Below are 23,985 nucleotides of genomic sequence, written 5' to 3'. Positions count from 1 at the left end.
ATGCCACTCGCACTGGAGCCTCTGACCCAACGACGTTCGTTATGGGGTCCTCGTCCTCATCCTCCTGGACCTCCGCCACCGGGAGAGCCATAGCCGTCGCCACACGGCGAAGTAGGTCCTGGTGCGCCTTCAAGTCTATCGGCGGAGGCTCCTTGGTCGACTCCCCGGCCACCGCCTCATCAGGTGAGGACGAGGAGGATAAGCCCTGGACGACCGTCTCCGACGATGGATCTGCTGCCTGCTCGTCAGGAGGATCAGGCTGCGCGTGCCCCTGAGGTTCAGGCGGTATGGAACCCGCGCCTGGTGGCGAAGGAGCCGGTCGGCTGATTGTCGCTCGGACGCCGGGGCTCTCGGGGGGAATGGCACCCCCTGAGCCTCATACTGGGCCCAGGGAAACCCAGAAGCCGCACGGCTGTGCCCCCTGAGGATGGCCCTGTGGGGTAGGTGGCAGGTGGCCGTAGCCATCTGTCCCGGAAGCGACCGACGCGGGGCGGGATGGCCATGGAGGTGCCGAGGCGCTGACGGAGTGCGCTGCCGAATAAGGCAGTCTGTCCCCGGACGGCAGCGAAGATCGATGCTGGTCCGCTCGGTACCGGGATGGCGACCGGGAGCGACGTTCGTCACGGTGCCGGGAGCTCGACCGGTGCCGGGAGCTCGACCTGGAACCGGATCTGCGGTGCCGGGAGCGGCCGCGTGAGTCACGGTGCCGGGACGGAGACCTCAGCCGGTGCCGACGCAACGGCGACCTGGACCTGGTGCGACGCCGGGAGTGCGACCGGTACCGCGATGACGAGCGGTACCGGGACTGCGACCGGCGTCGCAACGGCGATCGGTACCGCGATGGCGAGTGGTGCCGAGATCGCGAGCGACGGGACGGAGATCTGCCATGGGACCGGGAACGTGACCGGGACCGGGTGTGCCGTCCATGTCGTCTGTCTAGAGAGGGCGGCCGGGTCATTCTGGCTGGCTTTCCCGCCGACACGACAGCCTGCACCGGCAGTGCCGGGGGCTCGGTGCCTCTATGAGCTGAATCAGCTCACACGCGGAAGAGAATGTCTCCGGCGTAGACGGCAGCCGGGGCTCAACCACGGTCGGTACCGGGGAACGTGGTGGCGCCGGACTCGACGGCCCTTGCGGCACCGGAGTCAAAGGCCCGGTGCACGACTTGTGCACGGCCACCGCGGGGGCCGCAGGTGGCGCAATCGTTTTCGCCGAGTCCTCAGTGCGGGCCTTAGCAAGCGCCTTCGCCAGCTTGTGTCTTTTTGAAGGCGAGAGCGAGCGGTGCCGGGTCTTCGTAGCTGCCTTCTGAGGCTGCGGGGCCGCGGTGCCTGAGCGGCTTGGTGCCGCCGGTGCGCTCTGCACCGAGGAAGCTCGCGGTGCCGGCGCGGACGGTGCCGGGGGCTGGAGCGACGCTTCCATCAGGAGCTGTTTTAAGCAGATATCCCGCTCCTTGCGAGTTCGCGGTTTGAAGGTGGAACAGAGCGAACACTTATCTGTTCTATGTCCTTCGCCCAGGCAACGGAGGCAGGTGTCGTGCGGGTCTCCGACGGGCATAGGCCTCTGGCACGATGCGCAGGGCTTAAAGCCCGGTGCTTTGGGCATGAGCCCGCACCGGGGGAGGCAAAGGGGGAAACCCCCCCCTTAACCTTATCTAAACACTAACTATCTAACTAACAGAACTGTAAAAACTAATCACTAAACTAACTATGTACAAACAAGTAGCGAGAGCTAGGGCTGTGGAGGACAGAGAGCACTCCACAGTTCCAACTGGCCGTCACGGGCGGTAAGAAGGAACTGAGGAGCGGACGGGCCGGCTGGGGTATATATTCAGCGCCATAGCGGCGCCACTCCAGGGGGCGCCCAGCCGGCCCGCCGGAGTTGCTAGGGTAAAAAAGTTCCGAGATGCCATGCACGCGCGGCGCGCACACCTGACTGGAATGCATAGGAGCAATCACTCGAAGAAGAACAAAGGAAACAAGACCATTCTGTGTTCATGCGGGCACTCTTTCCATCTGAATTTACAGAAATTTTCCACTACATCCAAACTGTTAATTGAGCTGGAACAGCCTGGGTTTTGGGAGACAGCTTCTCTCCACTCAGGGATGAGGAGATCTGACCCACATTTTCTCCTGTAAATGGCTTAAAAGCTATTTAATGAAATTTAACCTTTTGATTTTTTAAACATTCCTATGCAATTTCAGCACCTTAGGGAAAGGAAGTGTTTTTCTTTACATTTCAGATTTTAAACCAACTGAAGCCAGAAGCAGAGCAAGTGATCTGTAGACCAAGTTTACGGTTTGTAGCTTCATGCATTTCCCTTAAGGAAACACATTATAAAAACAGAGTGTGGAGTAAAAGTGATCTCTGAAAGAGCCATGATACAGTAGTAGGTAAAACAAAGGAAATGCCCAAGATGGGGTTGAGATTAAAGGTAACATTTTCTAAAAAGGGGCATTTTTCTTTAATCATAAGAGTGTGTCCACAAGCACTTGGCCTAACTCTGGAAGCAAAACTCCCCTCAACTTAAACAGAAGCCCTCTCAGTCCTGTAAGCTTAGGCCTGGGTTTTGTGGGAGGTTAAATAAGAGCTTCTTCTCATTTTCATGAGAATCCTGAGGGTGCTGCTGACTGGATGGGTCATGCCCTCCACATGAAACCCCTGAGTTAGGGAGGGGGAAGACAGCCAGTTGGCAACTGTGTTATTTAAGGACATCACTCAATGAAGGAAGCTACAGTAGAAGTCCTCATTTCCATTCTGATTTGACACATCAATTTACTAAAATCCAAGAAACTGCATGTTCAGTTGGCACCAACAAATCACAATGCACCAACCTAAAAAGGTTAATTTGCCCACATTTTGGGGAGAGAGGCAGAATATTCGGCTACTTCCATTCAGATGTAGAAGTGTACATTAACGTAAGAACATAAAAAGGGCCATACTCGGTTAGTCCAATGGTCCATCTAGCTCAGTATCCTGTCTCCCGACAGTGGATGGTGCCAGATGCTTCAGAGGGCAATTATCGAGTGATCCATCCCATCGTTCAGTCCCAGCTTCTGGCAGTCAGAGGTTTAGGGACACCCAGAGCATAGGGCTGCATCCCTGACCATCTTGGCCTATAGCCATTGATGGACCTATCCTCCAGGAACTTATTTAATTCTTTTTTGAACCCACATACATTTTTGGCCTTCACAATGTTCACTAGCAACAAGTTCCACATGTTGACTGTGCATTATGTGAAATACTTCCTTATGTCCGTTTTAAATCTGCTGCCTATTAATTTCACCGGATGACCCCTGGTTCTTGTGTTATGTGAAGGGATAAATAACAGTTCCCTATCAGCTTTCTCCACACCAGTCATGGCTTTATAGACCTCCACTATATCCCCCTGTATAATCTCTTTTCTAAGCTGAACAGTCCCAGTCTCTCTCATCTCTCCTCATATGAAAGCTGAGTAATTTAATAGCAGAACTTTTAAGACAGCACTTTGTACAAAAGTTCTATGGAGCATTAGGGGTTAAAAAAAGTTTTGTTCATTTTCAGTAAAGTTAAAGTTAATATTTATTTTTATATAAGCCATAACTGATCATGATGTACAGAATTAACATACACAGAGCTAGTAGACTAACCGGGCTATGAACAAAGTTTGTTTAGCACCATTAAATGAACACTTAGAAGTACACTCTCTCAAATTAGCAGTCAGAAACTGGCACACGGCATACTTAGATCCCAGGTATGGAGAGGCTGCAGAGCCTATAGCTGCACACATTATAAATACCAGTTGGGATCCATGCACATCTGGTAAGAGGATAACAGGCTGCAGTTACTGCTATTTCTCTGTAGACCAGCACAGTCCATGTCATAAGCTGATATTTGGTATCTTTACTATGACAGCACTGTAGGATGCTGTTGCTGCACTGATCTGATGTACTTCAAGAGGATACTGGGTCACATTAATTCCCCACACTGAAGTGGCCCATGCAATCTAAGCACTAACCTCAATGGTCAGATGATCTCATTCCAACACATTCAAGGGAGCTGGCTTCCTGCAGCCACTTAGGCACAGTAATAGCTCAGAGGAGAAAACCAAGACCACAAACTACTTTGTATTATGACCTTTGCCAAATGGACTAAAAGCTAGGCCAGGTCCCTTCATTTTTTTGGTCATTTGTGAAAAGAAAAAACAACAAAACAAAACAGAAAAAACACTTCTCTGCAATCAACAAGACTCCTAGAAAAAACATTAGCAGAGAGTCTTCAGAACTCTTGGGTGAATATCATCTTGTCCTGGTCACTTATTACTGCTTAATTTATCATTTGTCCCCAAAACTTCCTCTCCTGACACTTCAATTTGGGACGGTTGCTCAGATTTGTCATCTAAAAAATTGCTCAGGTGTGTGACTCTCCCTCACGTCGTCTGCAATGAAGACTGATGGAAGATGTTGCACTGGCTTGTGACAGCAACCTCACCTTTCCATTTGAATTACTGCTGCCATCCACAGAGACACTATAGAACAGCTTTATTCCAAGCAATCTGATTCTCCATTTGGTAGGGGAGAACTTGTAGGTGAGCCACTCATTGGTAACAGCATTTTCTTTGTGACCAGAAAGGCCCTATCTAAATTAGGGTCGCATAACAAACTCTGGGCAGACTCTGATGGACACGCTCATTCGTTAGGCCAAATCCCCAAGTCTTTACTCAGGTGATGGAGTTTTGATTTCAGAAATGAGTAAGGACTTCATAATTTAGACTCTACCAGTGGTAATTAGGACTTTAATTTTATTAGTTTTTAAAACTAAGATTTGCTTGAGTTTGTCTCCAAAATTACTTTTCTGCACTGAAAAGAGTCTGTGTCCAAAGCAGGTCCTGTTGGACGAATAATCCTATTACAATCCTGATTTTTAAATTCATTGCTGGAGAAAGTTCCTTACTCTACTGAAGTTCGTATTCATAAAGATTTCCTCTCAAAACCCCAGCATGTTGCACTGTGTAAGTTCAGTCTGAAGGCATCTGCAAACTTTCCCTGGGATGTAACTAGCCAAATCATACTCTAATGACAGGAGTTTACTGTCTATTGCATGTTCCTTTCCACTCATTTTTAAAACACAACATTGGGTTTATCTGCATTGTTTTTATTGCAGGATATTTTAAACTCATTTTGGCTAGAACCCTAGAAACATCCAGTCTCTCCTGAGCAGCTGGATAAAATTTGCAATGGATGGAATATTTTCTAACAAGAACAATCAGATTACATTTACCATCTGCACTCTATACTTTCTAAAATGGTTGTAAAAATCAAGGCTATTAGAAAAAAGATTTTGATTTTATTACTTGTTTGGGAATGTGCAGTTTCTCTGCTCACTGAGGGAACTGCATAATTATAGATTAATGCTGACATTAATCATGCCCCTCTGAGCTGGAATTTGAGAAGCTGGTATTTCAGAGGTTATGCAATTTTCTGACATGCCCTACAAGCTCAGACCTGAAGAAGAGCTCTGTGTGGCTCGAAAGCTTGTCCCTCTCACCAACAGGAGTTGGTCCAGTAAAAGATATACCTCCCACACCTTGTCTCTACCAGCTCAGAGAGAGACATGAAGGACTCATGACCAATACTTGTACACATGGTAAAGAAACTGGATCTCTCCAACTTTGGGATTCCATTTCACTTACAGACCAAGAACACCACAGGCCAACTACTTTTACAAATGAGCTAACAATAAGCTTGGGAAGCTTAAACTCATAACTTTGCTAGACACTAAAAATCTTAATAAAAAGACACTGGATTTATTGCATATTACATCAATCTGTAACCTGCTAGCCCCTACACTTATTTACAAGGTAACAGAAGGCAGAATTTCACCTACTGCCTTCACCACCACACCAGGTTTTAATTTTTTCATGCTAGACAGTCAGTGAGCTTAAACAGTTTTATGTCAGCAAATCCAATTTTGGTAAAAATGTGTGTCCTAAAGTCACAACTCAAAATCTCTGCTATTCCAAACAATGAAGTCTGCAGCTTGGGGGGGGGGGGGGGGGGAAGCTGGTCACACTGAGGCCTTGACAGCCTGTGCAGCAATTTATAATATCCAGGGTTGTCAATTTTAGACAGCAAAGGTGAGTGTTAGGCAGACACAGAATTTCACTGATCCTGACTGAATACGTACTTCATGGTGCATTTAGCAGTGTAATTTATCTAGGTAATTTGTAACAAAGCTGCACAATGTCAGGCTTTCGTTTCCTTTAATTTAGCACTGGCAGTGAGTACCTGCTGTGTGCAATATGGGAACTGAACTGTATGAACTAAATGTTAAGTCATCTAGGGAGCCAATACCAAGCTCAGTGCTCACAACCAGCCTCAGACATTCTGCTTGCTTCTATACCCGAGTGTGCTGCTCCGTTCAAGCGGATTGGGTTGCATGAACGGAAATGAGAGGGAAACTGGCCCATTTAGTCTTTTTCTGGGGTATACTTTCACCTCAGAGCACAAAATGCTACAAAAGCATGACTCTGCACACAGCAAGATGGAAACAACTTCATAAATACGTATGTAAACAAGTGCCCAAAGGTGCGAGGGCTGCCTGAACAGCACGGCCCCAGAGCTCTGCCTCCAGCATCCATATCCCTAGTACTGGAACTCGCTCTCAGGAGTATTTTGAGGTGGTTGGGAGATTGGGTTTCCACAGGAACAAGAGATGCGAGCTAATTTGGTAATGATGGTTAATGAAGTTCTCTTTTCTCAAGGAAATAAAACATATATTGTCTGCCTGAAAGCATGTCTATGAACTGCTTTTATCTGACAACAAGTAGTCTAAATGACCTTTACCACTCCTTGTGACAGGAAGACCATCCCTATGTATGCATGTGTAATATTACCTAATATGGCCTTGGAAGCCATTGGAGTGGAATAATATTTCAAGATGAAGATTTTGGCTCAGCTTTACCAAATCAAATCCACTGGGACGTCTAGCAGCTAGGGCTCAGCACCAGGCTGATTTCTCCAACCCGGTTGGTCTGTCTCAGTTTCGTTTCTCTGGCCACAGACTGGGCTTCCCCTTCACTGGCTACCCAGCAACCAGACAAGGGTCTCATGACGGGGCTTCAATGAAACACCAATAAAGTCAGAATCATCTAATAAGTGGCTTATCCCCTTATGCTTAGGGTTCTCCTTTACCTTTTTTGATCTTCTCATGGAAGTTAATGGCATCCACAGAAGCTGTGACAATGTTGGTCTTACAATGGCGAGCAGCTACAATTCCAGCTACCTCGTCCATTAACTTCATAGTAACACCTGCAAGGGGAAAATTACAGATTAGTGAGCAAACTGAATACAGGGTGACTTTCCTAGACTGAAGGTTCTTCTGAAAAACAACAGCAAGATACACTTCAAAGTGGACAAACTGTAAATGAAGAGTTGGCTACTGCCATGTTTCCTGCCCTCCGAACAGGCATTCACTCTACCCCCATTCTGCAGGAAGCTAAACCTATTCGAGTAGAAGGAGTCTCTCCGGTAACACGAAGGGCAGCAAACTGCTCTCTCCATTGAGATGCTGGAAACTGCTGACCAGGGTTTGGTCTGGTTTGAAATGAGGAAGATGTGAGCAACAGAAATTTCACTAACTGAACTTTTACAGTGTGTCCTCCAAAGAGACCGACATACATTTGGCTTTGGGAATATACCCACGAGCATTTCAGTGTAGTTTATGAAGAGACGACTGTACCAACTAGACACTTCACAGCAGTAACCGACCGGCATGGCCCCTGCCCACAGGCACTTACAATTTAAGTGTAGCCACGATGCAATGTGTATGGTTGACAAACCCTAGAAAGGATGGATTGACAAGGAATCAGGATAACAGACATACTCCCCACAGCCAACCAGCCTGAAGGCACAGGTACATTATAATAAACATCTATAAATTGAATCACTGACCCCTTTATTGCAGGCATCCCACAAGGCATGACTGTCTAAGAGGGATTCAAATGGAAGGAAGGTAATGAGTTTGTGGAGCAGGTCAGCAAGGGCATTCCATAGCTGGTTATACTCTGCATGCAGGGCACGTCTGCACTAAAAACTTAAGTCGACCTATGTTAGGTCGACTTACAGCCACCACAGTAATTACTGCGTGGTTCATGTCCACACTGCCCTGGTGTCGGTGGTGCACTTCCATTGACATGGGGGCTGCCCTGAGGCTCCTGGCTTCCTGCCAGGCTGTTGCCCGGGCTCCCTGCCCCCGCCATGGAGCTGAGAATCCTGGTGGCTGCAGTGCTCCCGGCAAGGAGCTAGGAACCGGGAGAGGAACGACAGCCCCTGGGCTCTCGGCCAGGAGCCTTGGTGCAGCCGGGTTCCCAGAGGGGAACGGGGAGCTAGGAGCCTGGGCAGCAGCCCAGCTGAGAGGGGGAACTAGGTCCCTGGAAGGCAGCCCAGCTAGGAGGGAAGAGCCTGGGGGAGACTGGCTCTCGCTGGAGCCCCTGCTCCACCGGGCTTTCTTGTCAATTTCACAGCTAAGAATGACAGCCAACGGTCAAGGTAAGTATCCCGCAGTGTCTACCTGGACACTGCATCGCCCTACTACATCGACAAACCCTACGCCTCTCATGGAGGTGGAGTTAGTATGTCGGTGTAGTAGGGCACTTACATCGGAGGGAGCAAGGCTGCAGTGTGGACACTGACATAATTAGGTTGCCTTATGTCGACCTAACTCTGTAATGAAGTCTAAGAGTGTGTGAGTGAGGGTACGTCTACACTACGGGATTATTCCGAATTTGCATAAACCGGTTTTGTAAAACAGAATTTATAAAATCGGGTGGAGCGCGGCCATACTAAGCACATTAAATCGGTGGTGTGCGTCCATGGTCCGTGGCTAGCGTCGATTTCTGGAGCGTTGCACTGTGGGTAGCTATTCCCTAGCTATCCCATAGTTCCCGCAGCCTCCCCCGCCCCTTGGAACTTCCGGGTTGAGATCCCAGTGCCTGATGGGGCAAAAATCATTGTCGCGGGTGGTTCTGGGTAAATGTCGTCAGTCACTCCTTCGTCTGGGAAAGCAACGGCAGACAAGCATTTCGCGCCTTTTTCCCCTGGATTGCCCTGGCAGATGCCATAGCATGGCAATCATGGAGCTTTTTTTGCCGTTTGTGACTCTCACCGTATGTGTACTAGATGCCGCTCACAGAGGCGATTCAGCAGCGCTACACAGAAGCATGCTTTTGCTTTTGCATGACAGCAGAGATGGTTACTAGCCATATTGCACCATCCAAACCCTTCCATAAATTGGAACTGAGGATGATCATGGCTACCAGTCCTTTTGTACCATTTGCTGCTAGTGCCCCTGGTCAATCAGCCAGGGGCACAAAAGCCAAAAGTGGTTACTAGCCTGTACCATTGGCTGCTGTCATAAGTGCCCCTGGCCAATCAGCCAGGGGCGCAAAAGCAAAAATTGGGAATGACTCCCTGAGTCAATCCCTCCTTTTTGGTATCTAAAAATAGAATCAGTACTGCCTAATATAGGCAAGTGTGCTAGAGAACCACCTGCTCTGTGTCAGAGCCCGCAGAAACTATTATCTGTATGCTATTCACAGGGGGTGCTCCTGTAACAACCCCACCTGTTGATTCCGTTCTTCCCCCAGCCTTTCTTGGCTACCGTAGCATTGTCCCCCCACTTGTGTGATGAATTAATAAAGAATGCAGGAATAAGACACACTGACTTGTTAGTGAGAAATGAGTGGAAGGCAGCCTCCAGCTGCTATGATAGTCCAGACAGGACATTAAGCAGTGTGTAGGCGAGAAGCCCAGCATCCCACTGCTAGTCCAGGGGCAACTGAATCTTTTCTTTACACATGAAGGGTGGGGGCTGATGGAGCTCAGCCCCCTGTTGCTATGATGAGGATGGTTACCAGCCATATTGCACCATCCATCCACCAGAAAAAATTAGGGCCAATAGGCTGATGACGAGGACGGTTACCAGTCCTTTTGTACCATCAGCTGAGGCTGATGATGAGGATGGATTTCCATCATTTTGTATGATCAGCTTATGCTGATGATGAAGATGGATTTCCATCCTTTTGTACCATCAGCCGCCCATGGCGGGGGGGGGAGCAAGGATGTTGGTGTTGAGTGCTGCACTATCGCGTCTATCTGCAGCATTCAGTAAAGATAGGGTGACATGTAAAAGAGTCAGAGGATTGTTTTACCTTTCGCTTCTGGGGGTGGGTGGGGGGGTGGGTGAGTAGATTGCCAAGCTATGCCCTGACCCGCGGACACTGTGTTTGACCCTAGAAGCATTTGGAGCTCAGCCAAGAATGCAAATAATTTTAGGAGGCTGCAGGAACTGTGGGATAGCTTCAGTCCTCCAGTCCATGCGCATCCATTTGATTCTTTGGCTTTCCGTTACGCTGCAGTGCGCTGAGTCCCTGCTATGGCGTCTGTCTGGAGATTTTTAAAAAAGGATTCTGAATTTCATCTTCTGTAACGGAGCGCTGATAGAACGGATAGAACGGATTTGCCTGCCCTTACAGCGATCACATCCGCATGGTCCATGCGGGAGCTCTTTTTGTATTTTGATTTCGGACTGCATCGCCACCCGTGCTGATCGGAGCTCCACGCTGGGCAAACAGGAAATATTCAAAAGTTCGCGGGGCTTTTCCTGTTTACCTGACCACTGCATCCGAGTTCAGATTGCGGTCCAGAGTGGTCACTGGTGCACTGTGGGATAGCTCCCGGAGGCCAATACCGTCGATCAGCGTCCACACTAACCCTAATCCGATATGTTAATACCGATACTAGCGTTACTCCTCTCGTTAGGGAGGAGTACAGAAACCGGTTTAAAGAGCCATTAAAATCGATATAAGGTGCCTCCTAGTGTGGACGGCTTTGGCGTTAAATCGGTTTTACGCTCCTAAAACCGATTTAAACGCCTAGTGTAGACCAGGCCTGAGTGAGTGTGAGAGAGTCAATGTAAGATACGCAACTTCAGCTACGGGAATAGCATAGCTGAAGTCGACGTATCTTAGACTGACTTACCTCCCGTCCTCACGGCGCGGGATCGATGGCCGCAGCTCCCCCATCGACTCCGCTTCCGCCGCTCACCCTGGTGGAGTTCTGGAGTCGACGGCAGCGCGTTCGGGGATCCCCGATAGATCGATCGCTACCGGCGGGTAGTCTGGACATACCCTAAGGCTTGGTCTGCATTACTAAGCAGTTCAAGCTTTAAGGTCTCACGTGGCATCGTTGTATACTGCTCCCCAGCTATGAGAAATCTAATACCACGTAAAGAACACATTCTCTACTGCCTCTCATGGGCTGAAGGATTGTTCATTACACTAGCAAAACACAAGTGAAGGAACCGCTGATCGTTTGCTTGTCTGCTCAGTGTTTAGCCATTACAGGCACCTTATTATGTAGCCTTTTGGCCTGACAACAAGGCTTATCACACCAACACAGTATGTGATTGAAAAGAACAGAGATGCAAAGGAGACCTCACCTTGCTAATGGATTACAGTTTGTGTTATTAATTCAGCTTGTATCAAATGTGACCTGAATGGCTCCATTCTGTGGTGATCAAGGCACACCACCCCCGCAGCTTCTCTAAGCACTGCTCATATGTATGCACACACCAAGCATATTCAGAAGCAAATGGTCTGTGCTGGAATATGCTACAAGGACATATCGTCTTTAAATCGTAAATTGCAGGTTTCATACCCATCAATTGCTAAAGCTACTGTAGCGGTTTTATTAAAAGAAGCACTGAGGCAAAGCGTCCTGAAATGTATTTAGCACAGTCTTCAATCAAAGGTAACCTGCACTTCACCTCAAAAGCTCTTATTCCCACTATACCCAGTGGATGCGAAAATGAAACTATCAACCTGCTGTTTATCTGCAAGTTGGGTAATTTATGCTTTTTCCTTCATGTTTTCACACAATCAGATGACAGATTCATGACCCAGTTGTACAGTATTATAAAGAACAGGCAGAGAATTTTTTTCAGGTAATCCAAGCTGAACCTTCAAGTCGCTGCAGGCAGAATAACCATGTAAAGCAAATGACAGACAAAAACCACGGAGGATCTTTGTCGAAGGTATTTTGTGAGAACCAGCACGGCACTGCATGCTCATTTGGGGATAAAACTACAAAAGAACTGGAAGCTTATGGGGGTGACCCTTTTGCCACCCAATTACATGGTGACGTACAGCAGCTGCGCTCTGCTTTGGACACTGACACACTTGTATCCTCTGACTCTGGGGACAGAGGAGAAGGAATTATTTGTATTACAGTGGGACTCCTGATCCCATTGTGCTAGGCCCTGTAGAAACACCTACAGAGATCTCCTGACCGGAAAAGCTTGCTATATTACAACTGAACGGTTTGTGATGATAGAACAGAACAACAGCTCGCAATGCACAACTGTCTGAAGTGCAAATTCCCCTAATCTTATATGGAATTCAGCTGAACTCCTCCATTTTGTGCTGTTCAGCGTATACTAACAAGGAGGGAAATAAAGTAAAATTAACTGTAGCTTTTCAGGCATCACCCCACCCCCAACCCCAGTGCTCAGCTCCAGGACATTTCTTCCTTCCTGCAGACGCTTTTTGCTCTGCAACCACTTTCAGTCTTTCTAGATGCTGGTGCTTAAAATAAATTGTTCCCAATGGGTTTCTACCAAAATTCCATTCCTGCTCATTTAATTCCAGTACATCCCTTCCACTAGAAAGCTTTTCAGACACAGCGCGCCCAGGATAGGCCTAAGAGCATTTCCACTAAAAGAGGGTTGCCACTGGTGACTGAGACTCCTGCACATTGAAGGAGTTACAGAACCAAGTTCTGCGGCACCAAGCTCAGGTCCCCCCCCGGTCTCTCTTTTAACTTAATTCCCCTGAGCCTCAATTCCCCATCTGTAACATGAGGATAATCCCACCCCCTCACCTCATGGTGGTATGAAAGTAAGTGTTTGCCAAGAACTCAGACACTATAGTGCTGAGTGGCATACAAAAACCCTTGATGAAACTGATAATTCTGACTTCAGAGCAGGGCTTGAATATTATGCAATAAATAAGGTGCACACACGGAATCATGAGGATAAAACAAGATACTAAATAGTTTCTCACTGAGTAAGCACCATCCACCCTGTGCACTTAGTGAGGCAGGGGCCTGTGGAAATAATATGTGACAATGTAATTTAGGAGTGTAACATAATGAATATGCACAAGGGCGCTAAATTGAGGTTGCACAGGCTTGATTGTGCAAGCTTAATACTGTTCTTTTAACAGTTTTTGCATCTGATTTCGGATTTAAAAAAAAAGCAAACTGAAAAAACAAATTCCTTCATAGGCACTGACTTTTGTTTTTGCCAGTGGGTGCTTTTGAAGAGGTGGGGGTTGGGGTGGAGCTCTCTGCCAGCTTTGGGGGGAAGCTATTTTCAGCATATTTATATACTTCTTTCTTATTCTAGTTATTGAATATATGTTTATCATTGGCATCTTTATTTTAATAATGATTCAATTGTTATGAACTACATTCTCCTGAATTACAGTACATTAAAATCATTGCAATCACCTAAAAGCTGTCCTCACTAACATCTCAGTTTAAAGACATTATGCCTCACTGTAGCTTTCTGGATGAAACTGTCAGCAATCTTATTTACATGCATTTCTTATGCAATCTTATTTCCCTGGTATTGTTTTGATGCACGTGAAGGACAGCTACATTATTCAGTTGCATCTGTCCCACTGATGAATGGAGATAATTTTTAAGTCTTCTGAAGCTGGAGAATGAGTTCAGGATGATACAAGCAGAGGGAAAAGGATTCTTATAAATTTGCAGTATTCCGGAAACAGAGTGCTTCCAAAGTACTGCAAATTACTCCAGGATCTCTTTCGTGATGGGTAACAGCTAATTTAGGCACCATCATTTTGTGTATATAGTTGGGATCACATTTTGCCATATGCATCACTTTACATTTAATACTGAATTTCATCTGCCATTTTGTTGCCAAGTCACCCAGTTTTGTGAGACCCCTTTGTAATTCTTTGCAGTCTGTTTTGGACTATTGTAAGCAATTTTGTATCATCTGCAAACTTTGCCACCTCACTGTTTACTCCTTTTGCAGATCATTTATTAATATGTTGAACTGCACTGGTCCAAAACCAGTACAACCCCCTCAGGGGACACCACTATTTACTTCTCTCCATTCTGAAAATGGACCATTTATTACTAATTAACTGGAGTGCCTGGGAATGCTTTCAGGATCATCTAACAATCCTTAATTTAATAATCCCTTTGTTATCTTAATCACCCTGCCTCTGTTTATAAACAAAGTCCCTGCCCCAAGGCAGAAGTTGTTAGCAGCACAGAACTCGTCACATTCCACACGCAAGCTCTGACTCCTGGGTGCCCACTATTTTTTTTTCCATGGGTGTTTGAGCCCCAGAGCACCCAGAGTTGGCACCTATGCTGACACCCAGATGGTTCATCAGCAGGGTTGGAACCTTTAGATCCACTGCACAGACCTCTGCTACCTGAACTGAGTAACTGATAGCAGTAGTAGGCTGTCGCCCTCTTTGTGTACCAGCACTACTGGGAGATGAGACACTCAGGAATTTTGGGTTCCATGCCAGGCTCTAGTGGGGAATGTGCTCTAGGACACAGACGTCTGCCCTTTCCTGCCAAGCTTGATCCCTTCTGCACCTTTTCCCCACCCCCAGCTCCTTGCACCAGTCCCATTCCCCTTGCCAGCTCCGTGGGAGTCCTCCACTCCCAGCTCCTGGTCCAATCTGTCTCTTTTCCCCTCCCCTCTAATCTAACACTTCCTCCCAGGCTCCTCATTCACTCAGTATCTGCTAACCACATCCCTGGCTCCTTGCCCCAGTCTCTTTGCCCAGCCAGTCCCAGTTCTCTCCCAACTCATGGGGGGACATTCAGCCTGGGGCACACGCAGGGCATGCCAAATTTCAGCTGTTACAACCACCTGAAAACAGGGTCTTATAACGGAAGGGGTCAGGCAACGCTGACAGGCAGTGGTACCAGTCCCTTCTAAAGTAGAAACCTGCTAATGGAAAAGCTGTTGCCACCCTAACGGTACTAACAATGCAGCAGTTACGACATTTCCTACAACCCACTTGCCACAGACGAAGGCATTTAAAGCACGTTCCCCTTCTTTTGAGATGCTGGTGCTAAATATTGACGTCAGACCATTCATTCTACATAGCTGTCTGGATGTCTGGTGAAGGGAACTCAGCAAGCGGTTTTATACCGGCAGCATTTATCATATCCTACTGTATGTACGATGTTATAAATAGCCTAAAGATTCACTAACACAAGGAAAGTCTGCCAAGTACAGTTTATTAAATATATCGTTTTATGCCACTGGGATTTAGCCCTGCTTGGCCCAAAGCAGAGCACACTGACAGACTGTTACTAAAAATAGCAGAGCAGTGCAAGCATGTGAAAATGGTGACACGCTTTCCAGCTCCTTTGCTGCTTCAAAGAACAGGATGTGAGCTATAAAGTAATAAAATTGCATTTTCCTTCAAACAATAGTTTTTCAACCAACTATGGACAGATCAGGGAGTAACATGGAGGTTTAACACCTTTATTTTCCCACCTCGGTATCTGCAAGCTTCTCAGCAGGGCTGCTGGAACAATTTGTAGACTGGGGGGGCTGAAAGCCATTGAACCAGTAAATCCTGGATATAACAGAAACCACTTCAAGCCAAGGGATGCAGCAGCTCCCCCAGCACCCTAGTTCCAGCACCTGTGCGTCTCAGAACAAACAATATTAATCCACGTTCCTGACAGCATTGTGGAGACCTTTGACAAAGGGGGGAGCAGACGTATTCGTGCCCTTCCTGTTCTAGTCAATGAGAAATTCATAGGAGAACCTGTGCACGGCTTTAACCCTCAGTATCTGATTAAGCACTAGACCAAGATTCTGAGAGAAGCACAGAATTTACTGCACGCACTGCTACGTGAACTGTACGTGTGCATATAGCTGTAGATGTTTTCATCTGTTTTCCTATTTTGTTACGCACATTTGTAGAATGCTTTGGGATTCTGAAGGATGGAAGAGGATGTGTACGGCTACGCAGAGCCACACATGAATTCCACACATTATCCTGGGACTGCTCATAGATCAAAGATTTTGTCCCAAGGCCAATATTCTTCTGCCTCAAAATCTCTCTGCACTTTGGATTATGGAACCAGAAACCCAACATTATATTCTGCCCCCCATCCCCTTTTATACAAGCAAAATCCAAAAAGGTACTAAACTACTTGCATCTCAAAGTTCTCTGAATTCGCCCAAAGTGGGGGAGCTCTCCTTCTACATCCAAATTCAATTACATTCTCCAGGCCGCTGCTCTCATTACAACTGTCAAACCTAGTTAGAGCAGAAAATGCCATATCAAGTAACCAAGACTTAAAGAAAATATTTATTCTTATAAAATAAACAATCCTGCACTATTTGTCACATCTTCATTCTGGATCTTTGGCTTTTGCTGCACCCTCTATCAGTGCCAGAGTAACGGTAGGTTGAGGGGTGTAGGCTGGATGTTACCTACGCTTTTGCCCACTGCAGTCAGTATTGATGTGACCTTTTTACATTGTATTTGGGATCTCTCTTATCTACTTTCCCTTTCTGTACACACCTCTTTCCAGGTTCAGACTGTAAATCCTTGCCGTTTTCTTATTGCTCAAACAATGGATGCTGCCAACCAGGGGAACATTACTTCAGCAAATTACAGTAATTTCATGTTCCGTATTTATAATCTGAGATTTGCAATTTAAAAGATAACAATTGTAGGATTTACATTTCTCAAATGTGTCACTTTTTTCTTTCCCACATTAAAAAAAGCAGCCGTACTTGGCCTAAACGTGAATCCAAACATCTGGTACTGCAGATATTTTTGAATGTAACATTTAACTGTCTGTGGATCTTAAATTTTGACAGCATGTTGACTATCTTTGAAAACATTGTTAAAAATAGATCCTTAAAAAAACACTTTTCAAAGGCATCTGATGTATGACTAGGTCATGTTTTTCTTCAAACAGGAGCTACTGGATTGAATTCATGAAGAATGCCTAACCTTAATTTGACAACACAGCAAAGAAAATCTTCCCCTTTTACCAATCCAAAATTGGGTAATAGATGAATTGGGAAGCGTGACACTATTATTTGTGTTACAGCAGTGCCTGGTAATTCCAGTCCTGGCCCTACATTCCATGCTGCCAGGTGCCATACAAACAGCTTACAGTCTTGGTGTCGGAGAGGAAGACACCACAGACAAATGGAGTGGGGGGGAATGAGGTAACAGTGAACAGAGCTTAGTGACGAGGAGGAGGGAGGAGTTTCAGCTCAGCACTTGCCAAAACAAATGCCAGATGGGAATGATTTGGAGGCATTATGCCAGGGGTAGGTTTCAAGGAGAGAGAGAACTAACAGTAAGCATTATAAAACTGAAGAGTAGGACTGGGTAGAGGAGAGTATTTCATTTATTTTATTCCATTTTTGTTTGAAGGGTTTAGTTTTTTAACGTAATAGCCTGATCCAAAGCCCACCGAAGTCAAGAGGAACACTCCTGTTCACGTCAAAGGGGTTTGGATCAGACCGCAGAGTAGGGAACAGCACACTAAAAACCAGAATACCTGCCCCTGATTCCAACACTACACGCACCAAAATGATTTCAGATTAATATAAGGCACCCAAAGTGCCTTCTAGGTTTTTAATGGGCAATTTAAATAAGCCCCTCTGAAGTGGGGCTAAAAGTTTATAAAATGTAATTATCTATTTTTATATATAGATATTTTAATTGTTTATATCTAATTCACAAGAAGTCTTTTCTAGCATATTCTCATTGCTTGCATCTAGTGGGAAATATTGCAGCATATTTGTTTCAATAAGGAGCCTCGCTGCACTTCTCTATAAAAGTGGTGCCTGTTCCTGCAGTTAGCAAGCTGAAGGATTCCTACTGCTACAGAGAGGCCACCCCACCAAACAAGGGTTGGGATTTCACTCAAACTCTGAATATCTAGATTAAATTTATTCCAGGTCTCTCTCCCTCCCTCTCCCCCACCCCCCACCGCACACTCCTCCTCACAACAGGAGCTGTCACCACAAGGATAGATGGATTGCTAGATTGGCTTAGTTTCATCTAGGTAGGTGTCTCCTTAAACTCAAACAAACTGCCGGCCTGTAACTGGTTAGTGTGAAACCCCCACTCTACACTTGTTACAGCAATGGTACACTTGGGAGATTATTCTATCTTTCTTCCGTAGCAGATCACCACCATGGTTAGAGCTGGATTAAATCTAAACTCTGATTTACTCTACAGATACCATCTGATTCTGCTTTAAGTTTATTATCCTACCTATCACTACGCACAGTGTCACTGCCATGTGCTGTGCATGATATTCACTGTGCATCCTGTTAACTTACTGTTAAGGGAGATGGGGCGGGGGGGGGGGGGGGGAACTTTGCTGAACTTTCCTTAAACCCAAAATAATCAGGAGTAAAACATATATTGATTTAGGAACCAAAGAGCTGCCAAGTGCTGACAAAGCTTTGGGCAAGAAAGCTTTCTGTTGGGGAGAATAGAAAAACAATTATGTAGTTTTTACTTCCAGGAGATACGGAAGTCTTGTCTTCAGGAGTGCTTCCCACTCATCTAGAAAATCCACTAGAACTCAGCACCTCTGGAATTAAATATCAAGCCAGAGACACTAAGGCCTCATTCAAACTGCAAAGACTTTCACTACATGAGTTTAATTAAAATGGCTAACAAGGAGTCAAAGCCCAACAAGTACTTATACAGCTTCCGGGGAAACAGGTGGCTCAGAGACAATATATATGCATGAAGTGTTAGTTGGTTAAACAGAGGATATTGTGTCTCAAGAACTGACCACACACCACACTATTCAAGACGAGTATCCTGCACCAGATGAGACAGAAGTGCCAAACTCAGCATATGCAGCCACTGAAGAGGACTATTAAGGAAATATGGTTGAAATAAGCAATTGGCCGTATGGCTGAGATTCACTGCCACCACACCAGTGGTCCATGGCAAGAGTGTAATGGCTGTCTGTCTATTGCGCTGGACAGGTGTCCATGTGCAACAAAAGCCACCAACACAACTGTCACCAGAGGTGGCTTTTATATTCAGGCTCTCCCAGTGTAGCTTGCAAGGATGAAGAGAGGTGTCATAATGATGTATGGCTTAGCGCTACAGCTGTTTGCTTGCATCCCATCCTGTATACTGGAGTTCCAGTTATGAATTTGCTCCACTTCTCATGCCAAGTGATTTAAGTTCTCTCCCACAGAAACACCAGTGTTATGTGTACAGTTACCGATAGCAGCAACAACGCACATACCCTAGTTGTGGGAGAAACAGATCCCCCATCCCACATTCTGGTTCTCATCTAGCTAATCTCCTTGATCAGCCAGAACAGGGTTCATTTCCACAGCACAAGGATTGCTCTGGAGAGGGAGATAACAGTTTAGTACAGACTAGCTCTGAAAGAGACATATGTGCACGTCTCTCTGCTTTTCTATGTTAGCTATTATTGCTAGTCTGTCAGAGACAAATGAAATCACATTAACCCTGATTTAGAAGAGGCTTGAAATGCAGCATCCCATTACTCTTCAGCTAAAGCCAATTAATCACACCCCCAAAGGGCCCATCAAGTCCCTTGTTCAAATCACAACAGCTACTTACTAGGAACCAGCTACACACAGAAATCTCAGCCAGTGCCTGTGTGCAAGCAGCTCTGGGTAAAACGGAGACACTGCACTTGCAGGGCACAGAGCTGCACACGTGCTCCAGAGCTCTGTTCCAGAGCCAAGCGTTGTGACTTAAAGCATTTACACACTTCATGGGAAGTCACTGACACCCAACCCTTACTGTCCAGCCTCTGCAGTGTTATAAGTCTTGACCCTTATTCCATAGATGTCTACGTTGACTGTCTTCCTCTGTGTAGTGCACAGCACCCATCACACTGAGTAACAAGGAAAGGGTCAGCAGACCCCGCTTTGTCGTACCCGACAGGCCTTGCTCTTTCCCTGATCGCCAAGAGAGCAGGCTGATGACACTGGTAAGGAAGCTTCACCTGCTGGAGCCAGCCTTTCCTCCCTTTGATTTCTAACAGAAAGTGGACTCTGCTGTGGTCTGGCCAGAGTCTCAGCCACTTCCTAGATAACATGGAATTTCCTTCGCACTCTGAATTCACAGCCAGCTTCTTCCAGGTGCCGGTGGCGTACAAAGGAGTCGTGTCATCTGAAGGGAGCCAGATGGGCTTTATGCAGCAGTTTCTCCTCGTGAGCAGGCGCCAAACACCATTAACAGGCAGGAATCCGCCTCTTCTCTCACAGTCCAAGGGACTAGCAATGAGAGAGTCTTAACCCAACTGGTCCGTCTGCAAGGCCTCCCCTTTGGCCAAAGGAAAGCGATTTCCTACAGCAGGTTGGCTCTAGTTAGACCAGCAAAGCAGCTAAAAAGGCAAAGTGGCCCTGATTCCTGGTAATGATGTAAACCTTCCACTAGACTTCCAAGCGATCCGGACTGCCTGAGCAGGCGGCTAGAAGCCTTCTTTGCTGAGAAAGCATTTGCAAAGCAAGGTGCAATTTGCCATCAATGTTACTGATTGGAATGTTCCTCGGGGCTACCAGTCTGCAGGACTGATTTGGCCCCACCCTCCATGAATAACCCCACTCTAGGCACGTGGGAAATGCACAGCCGAGTATTATTCGCTAGAAGGAGGACAGCAGAATTAAGCCCCAAGTCTGGCTCTTTACAGGGCTCCCTTTCCCCCTTGCTGGATACACCCAACCCATTAATATTAAAGTTATCCATAGGCAACGGATCATGTGAGGCCTGAACGGGAAATCAACATGTGTAATAAGTCTGGGAGACAAATACCAAAAGCAACTAGACTAACTCTGCCCAAGTTTAACTCGACAGCAAAGCCACGGTGCAGGGCTATCAATTCAAAGAAGCCTGGCAGCCTTCGAGCTATGCCTACCCTATTAGAAGTAATGTGATAAAAAGTTGTCCCTCTGGGAGCATCCCCTTTGCTTTCCCCACTTCCTCCGCAGCCTCAAAGGGCTCCGCGTGCAGGAAGCGCCCTGTGGATGAAGCCATTCCACTGTGCTCAGCATGTCTGCCAGGGAGGTAGGGTCACTTAACCAGTATGCATTCTTCTCGTCCAACCTCCGAACTGCACAAGCTGCTGGCACTGAGTTCTCAGTCACCACTGGCTGAAGAAGAACTGGAGACCCTGTGCTGCACAGCCATGAGACTATCCCCAAACCATTCCTCCAACCAGAGCTGAGATAGTGGGCATAGAATGTTTTGGGGGGTGGACAGAGGGAGGATGTTGCCAAGCTAGGCTGGATCCTGAAGCAAGGAGCCACATGATAAACGGGGCTTTTAAAGGGGGACCTTGACCTGCCTTCCCTTAAACACCAGCATATTCACTTTATAGGAAGTGCTCGTGTTCCCCAGGCTGTTTTAATTACACAATCCCCGGTGGCAGAGGAATGCTTGGCAATGACAAGTTACTATAGTAATCACTCATTTGATTATCACCACAAATGATACCGACTCACCTGCTGGAAGATACAATATTTCTTCCTTTTTGATTAAGGAAATCTCTCAATAATGGAATCACTATCACTGCTCTGTTTCAACTTTTACATACACGACTGCAGTTGCGCTGAAGAAATCACGGTTTGATGTTAGTGACTCCATGAGAGCCCCATAATTACAGGCATTAGCCACTGAGTAACACAGCATGAACTTGACCAACTGCAGACCTTACAGTGGCTAACTAACTCGGTCATCCACAGTCCAGCAATATTGCCATCCCCAAGATTTCAAAGAACTCATGACACAGGCTCCCCCAAATCGATAGTAGCTTAAAAAGAATTTCAAAGTAAATTTTAAGTTTTCATTTGCATTCTGTTTTACACCTTTCAGCGTCACTCAGATCACATTTTGAAGCTTTTCTCTATAACCATGAGTGCTAGAAATAGACATTTGAAAAGGAAAGCTGAGCTCCACCAGCAACATCGTTCTGCATGGAATGGTTATTTACTCCTGTAACACTTCCATTCTCCGATTGCTTCTTCTCGACTTCAGGAAAAAAACACACCTTGCGAGAGCTGGCACCACCAGGTCAGGCACCCAGTAAAATCAGCGTTCCTGCACACAGCTCCAGAGCAACAGCTCATTTCTCCACTAGCTACAACTAATCATGCCGCGAAGGGTTACTCCTTTAGGAGTGATTACGTTAATGTCCCGTTACAAGCTCCCAGCTGCTCACTGAACACTTGATATGCGTTCACAGCCCAACAGCGCAATAAAGGGCCCCCACTCCTCCCTGCAGAAGCAGGCATACGAAGGAACCCTTCTACTGAAGCCAGCCTGAGAGGTGGGAAAGAACGCTGCCTGCTTTATGTTACTCCCTTTCTTCTGAATTTAGTTTAGTCCTTTGAGCTCTCAAAGCCCACCAGCAGCTGGGCAGCATAGCTCAGTATTTCAGAAAATGGACGAAGACACCACAACTGGTCAGACAGCGCAGAGCAAACCCTTGATTTCAAAACCTCCATGCTCACCACGGCAGAGACGGGAGCAGAAATTCAACCTTGTATGGAAGTACCCCGTGGGACCCAAATTCTTGTTGACCACGTGAAGTGAGATCCAAAACTCAATGGCATGTCCGGCTGTCTGCCTGCCTATCTGTAATGCGAACAATTCTGAATCCAGCACGTGATCAACTCCGGAGTCCCAGGGAACATTCCAGGCATCAATGGGAAGGTGCCTGTTGAGTTTGCTGACAGATTTTCATTGTTCCCATTTGGTCATGGGAGCACTGGAGAAAAGAATACGGGCAGTCACCACTCATTCCCTCATGTTTGTTTGCATACTTCAATCAGCAAATGAAACTGCAGGGGAGGACTGGGTGCTTCGGCAGCGTGGGGGGCAGGGGTACAGGACCCGAATAGCAAGGCCTGCTGCAGATGAGTATCTATGTTGGCTGAGTAGAACAAGGCTGGAAATTTGCATGATGTCTCCCTTCATGGTATGACTGGCTAAAGCAAGACCATTTACCTTTCCAAGCGCTGACATTAATGCAGTTGCATACGAAAGAGAAATGAGAACCAAATGCAGTGCTGGTTTTCACTCCGTTCGAAGGGGATGGAGATGTCTGACAGACAACGACAGAGTTCGGAAGCCGAAGCGCTCATGTTACAATGATTACAAACAGGGAAAAGCCATTTCAAAACCTCCTCATTTTAAATGAGCTTGGGGGAAAATGCCCTCACTTCAGATGTATTTATTGAGTAAGAGCAGCAGCTGAAGACATTTGAAAACGCAAAAGCAAATTAGAATGAGTCAGTAAAGTTTCAAATTAATTTTCTTAAGGCAAAAACTTGTAAGTACAGATTAAAGCTAGAGGCTGAATTTAAAGAAGGTTCAAACAGTACACTGAACATCACATTTTCACAGCAGACATCACTCCACAGCTTTGGTGGGATTTTTCCAGGACCCTGTGACTTACACAGGGTTTTAAATAGAACATGGTGCTGTGTTTGTTGCAGCATCTGTTGCTTTATGCCACTTAACCCTCACAGCTGCTAATTATACCTTGGTTTCTGGTGATGATATCCCAGTTATATTTTTGTTTAGAAGAGGAGCAGGAAACTGGATACATTTGCCTGTACAACCCTATTGAAATTGCAGGTGCTAGAAACTGAAGGCTTTCATTCCACAAGTTCTGGAATCAGACTGTGCACATCTTCACAATGTGCTATCAGCAACATCATTCTGCACGGAATGGTTATTTACTCCTGTAACACTTCCATTCTCTGATTGCTCATTCTGGATCTTGTCATGAGAGCAATGAATTGGGCCTGATTACATCTGTATACTGGAGAAAGTAGAGCCATCAAGTTTGTTTTGCTTACTAGCAGGTTGGACTTAAATTTGTTAACCCAAAAGTAAGG

The 23,985-nt window shown here is 46.3% G+C and overlaps 1 protein-coding gene across 3 annotated transcripts in view; it reads right to left on the bottom strand.

Moving 5' to 3' along the window:
• The window catches only part of ACOT7 (acyl-CoA thioesterase 7), a 106,441-nt gene that overhangs the window by 32,982 nt on the left and 49,474 nt on the right, over positions 1-23,985 (bottom strand). For all 3 annotated transcript variants that reach the window (XM_044996539.1, XM_044996540.1, XM_044996541.1), the window contains one exon: positions 7,170-7,286. In XM_044996539.1, the coding sequence (XP_044852474.1) occupies positions 7,170-7,286 (117 nt within the window). The remainder of the gene's footprint in view (positions 1-7,169; positions 7,287-23,985) is intronic.

Source organism: Mauremys mutica, chromosome 21 (assembly GCF_020497125.1).
Source record: "Mauremys mutica isolate MM-2020 ecotype Southern chromosome 21, ASM2049712v1, whole genome shotgun sequence".
Taxonomy (NCBI): domain Eukaryota; kingdom Metazoa; phylum Chordata; order Testudines; family Geoemydidae; genus Mauremys; species Mauremys mutica.
Note: the sequence above shows the minus strand (reverse complement) of the source record. Positions and strands in the feature narration are given on the sequence as shown.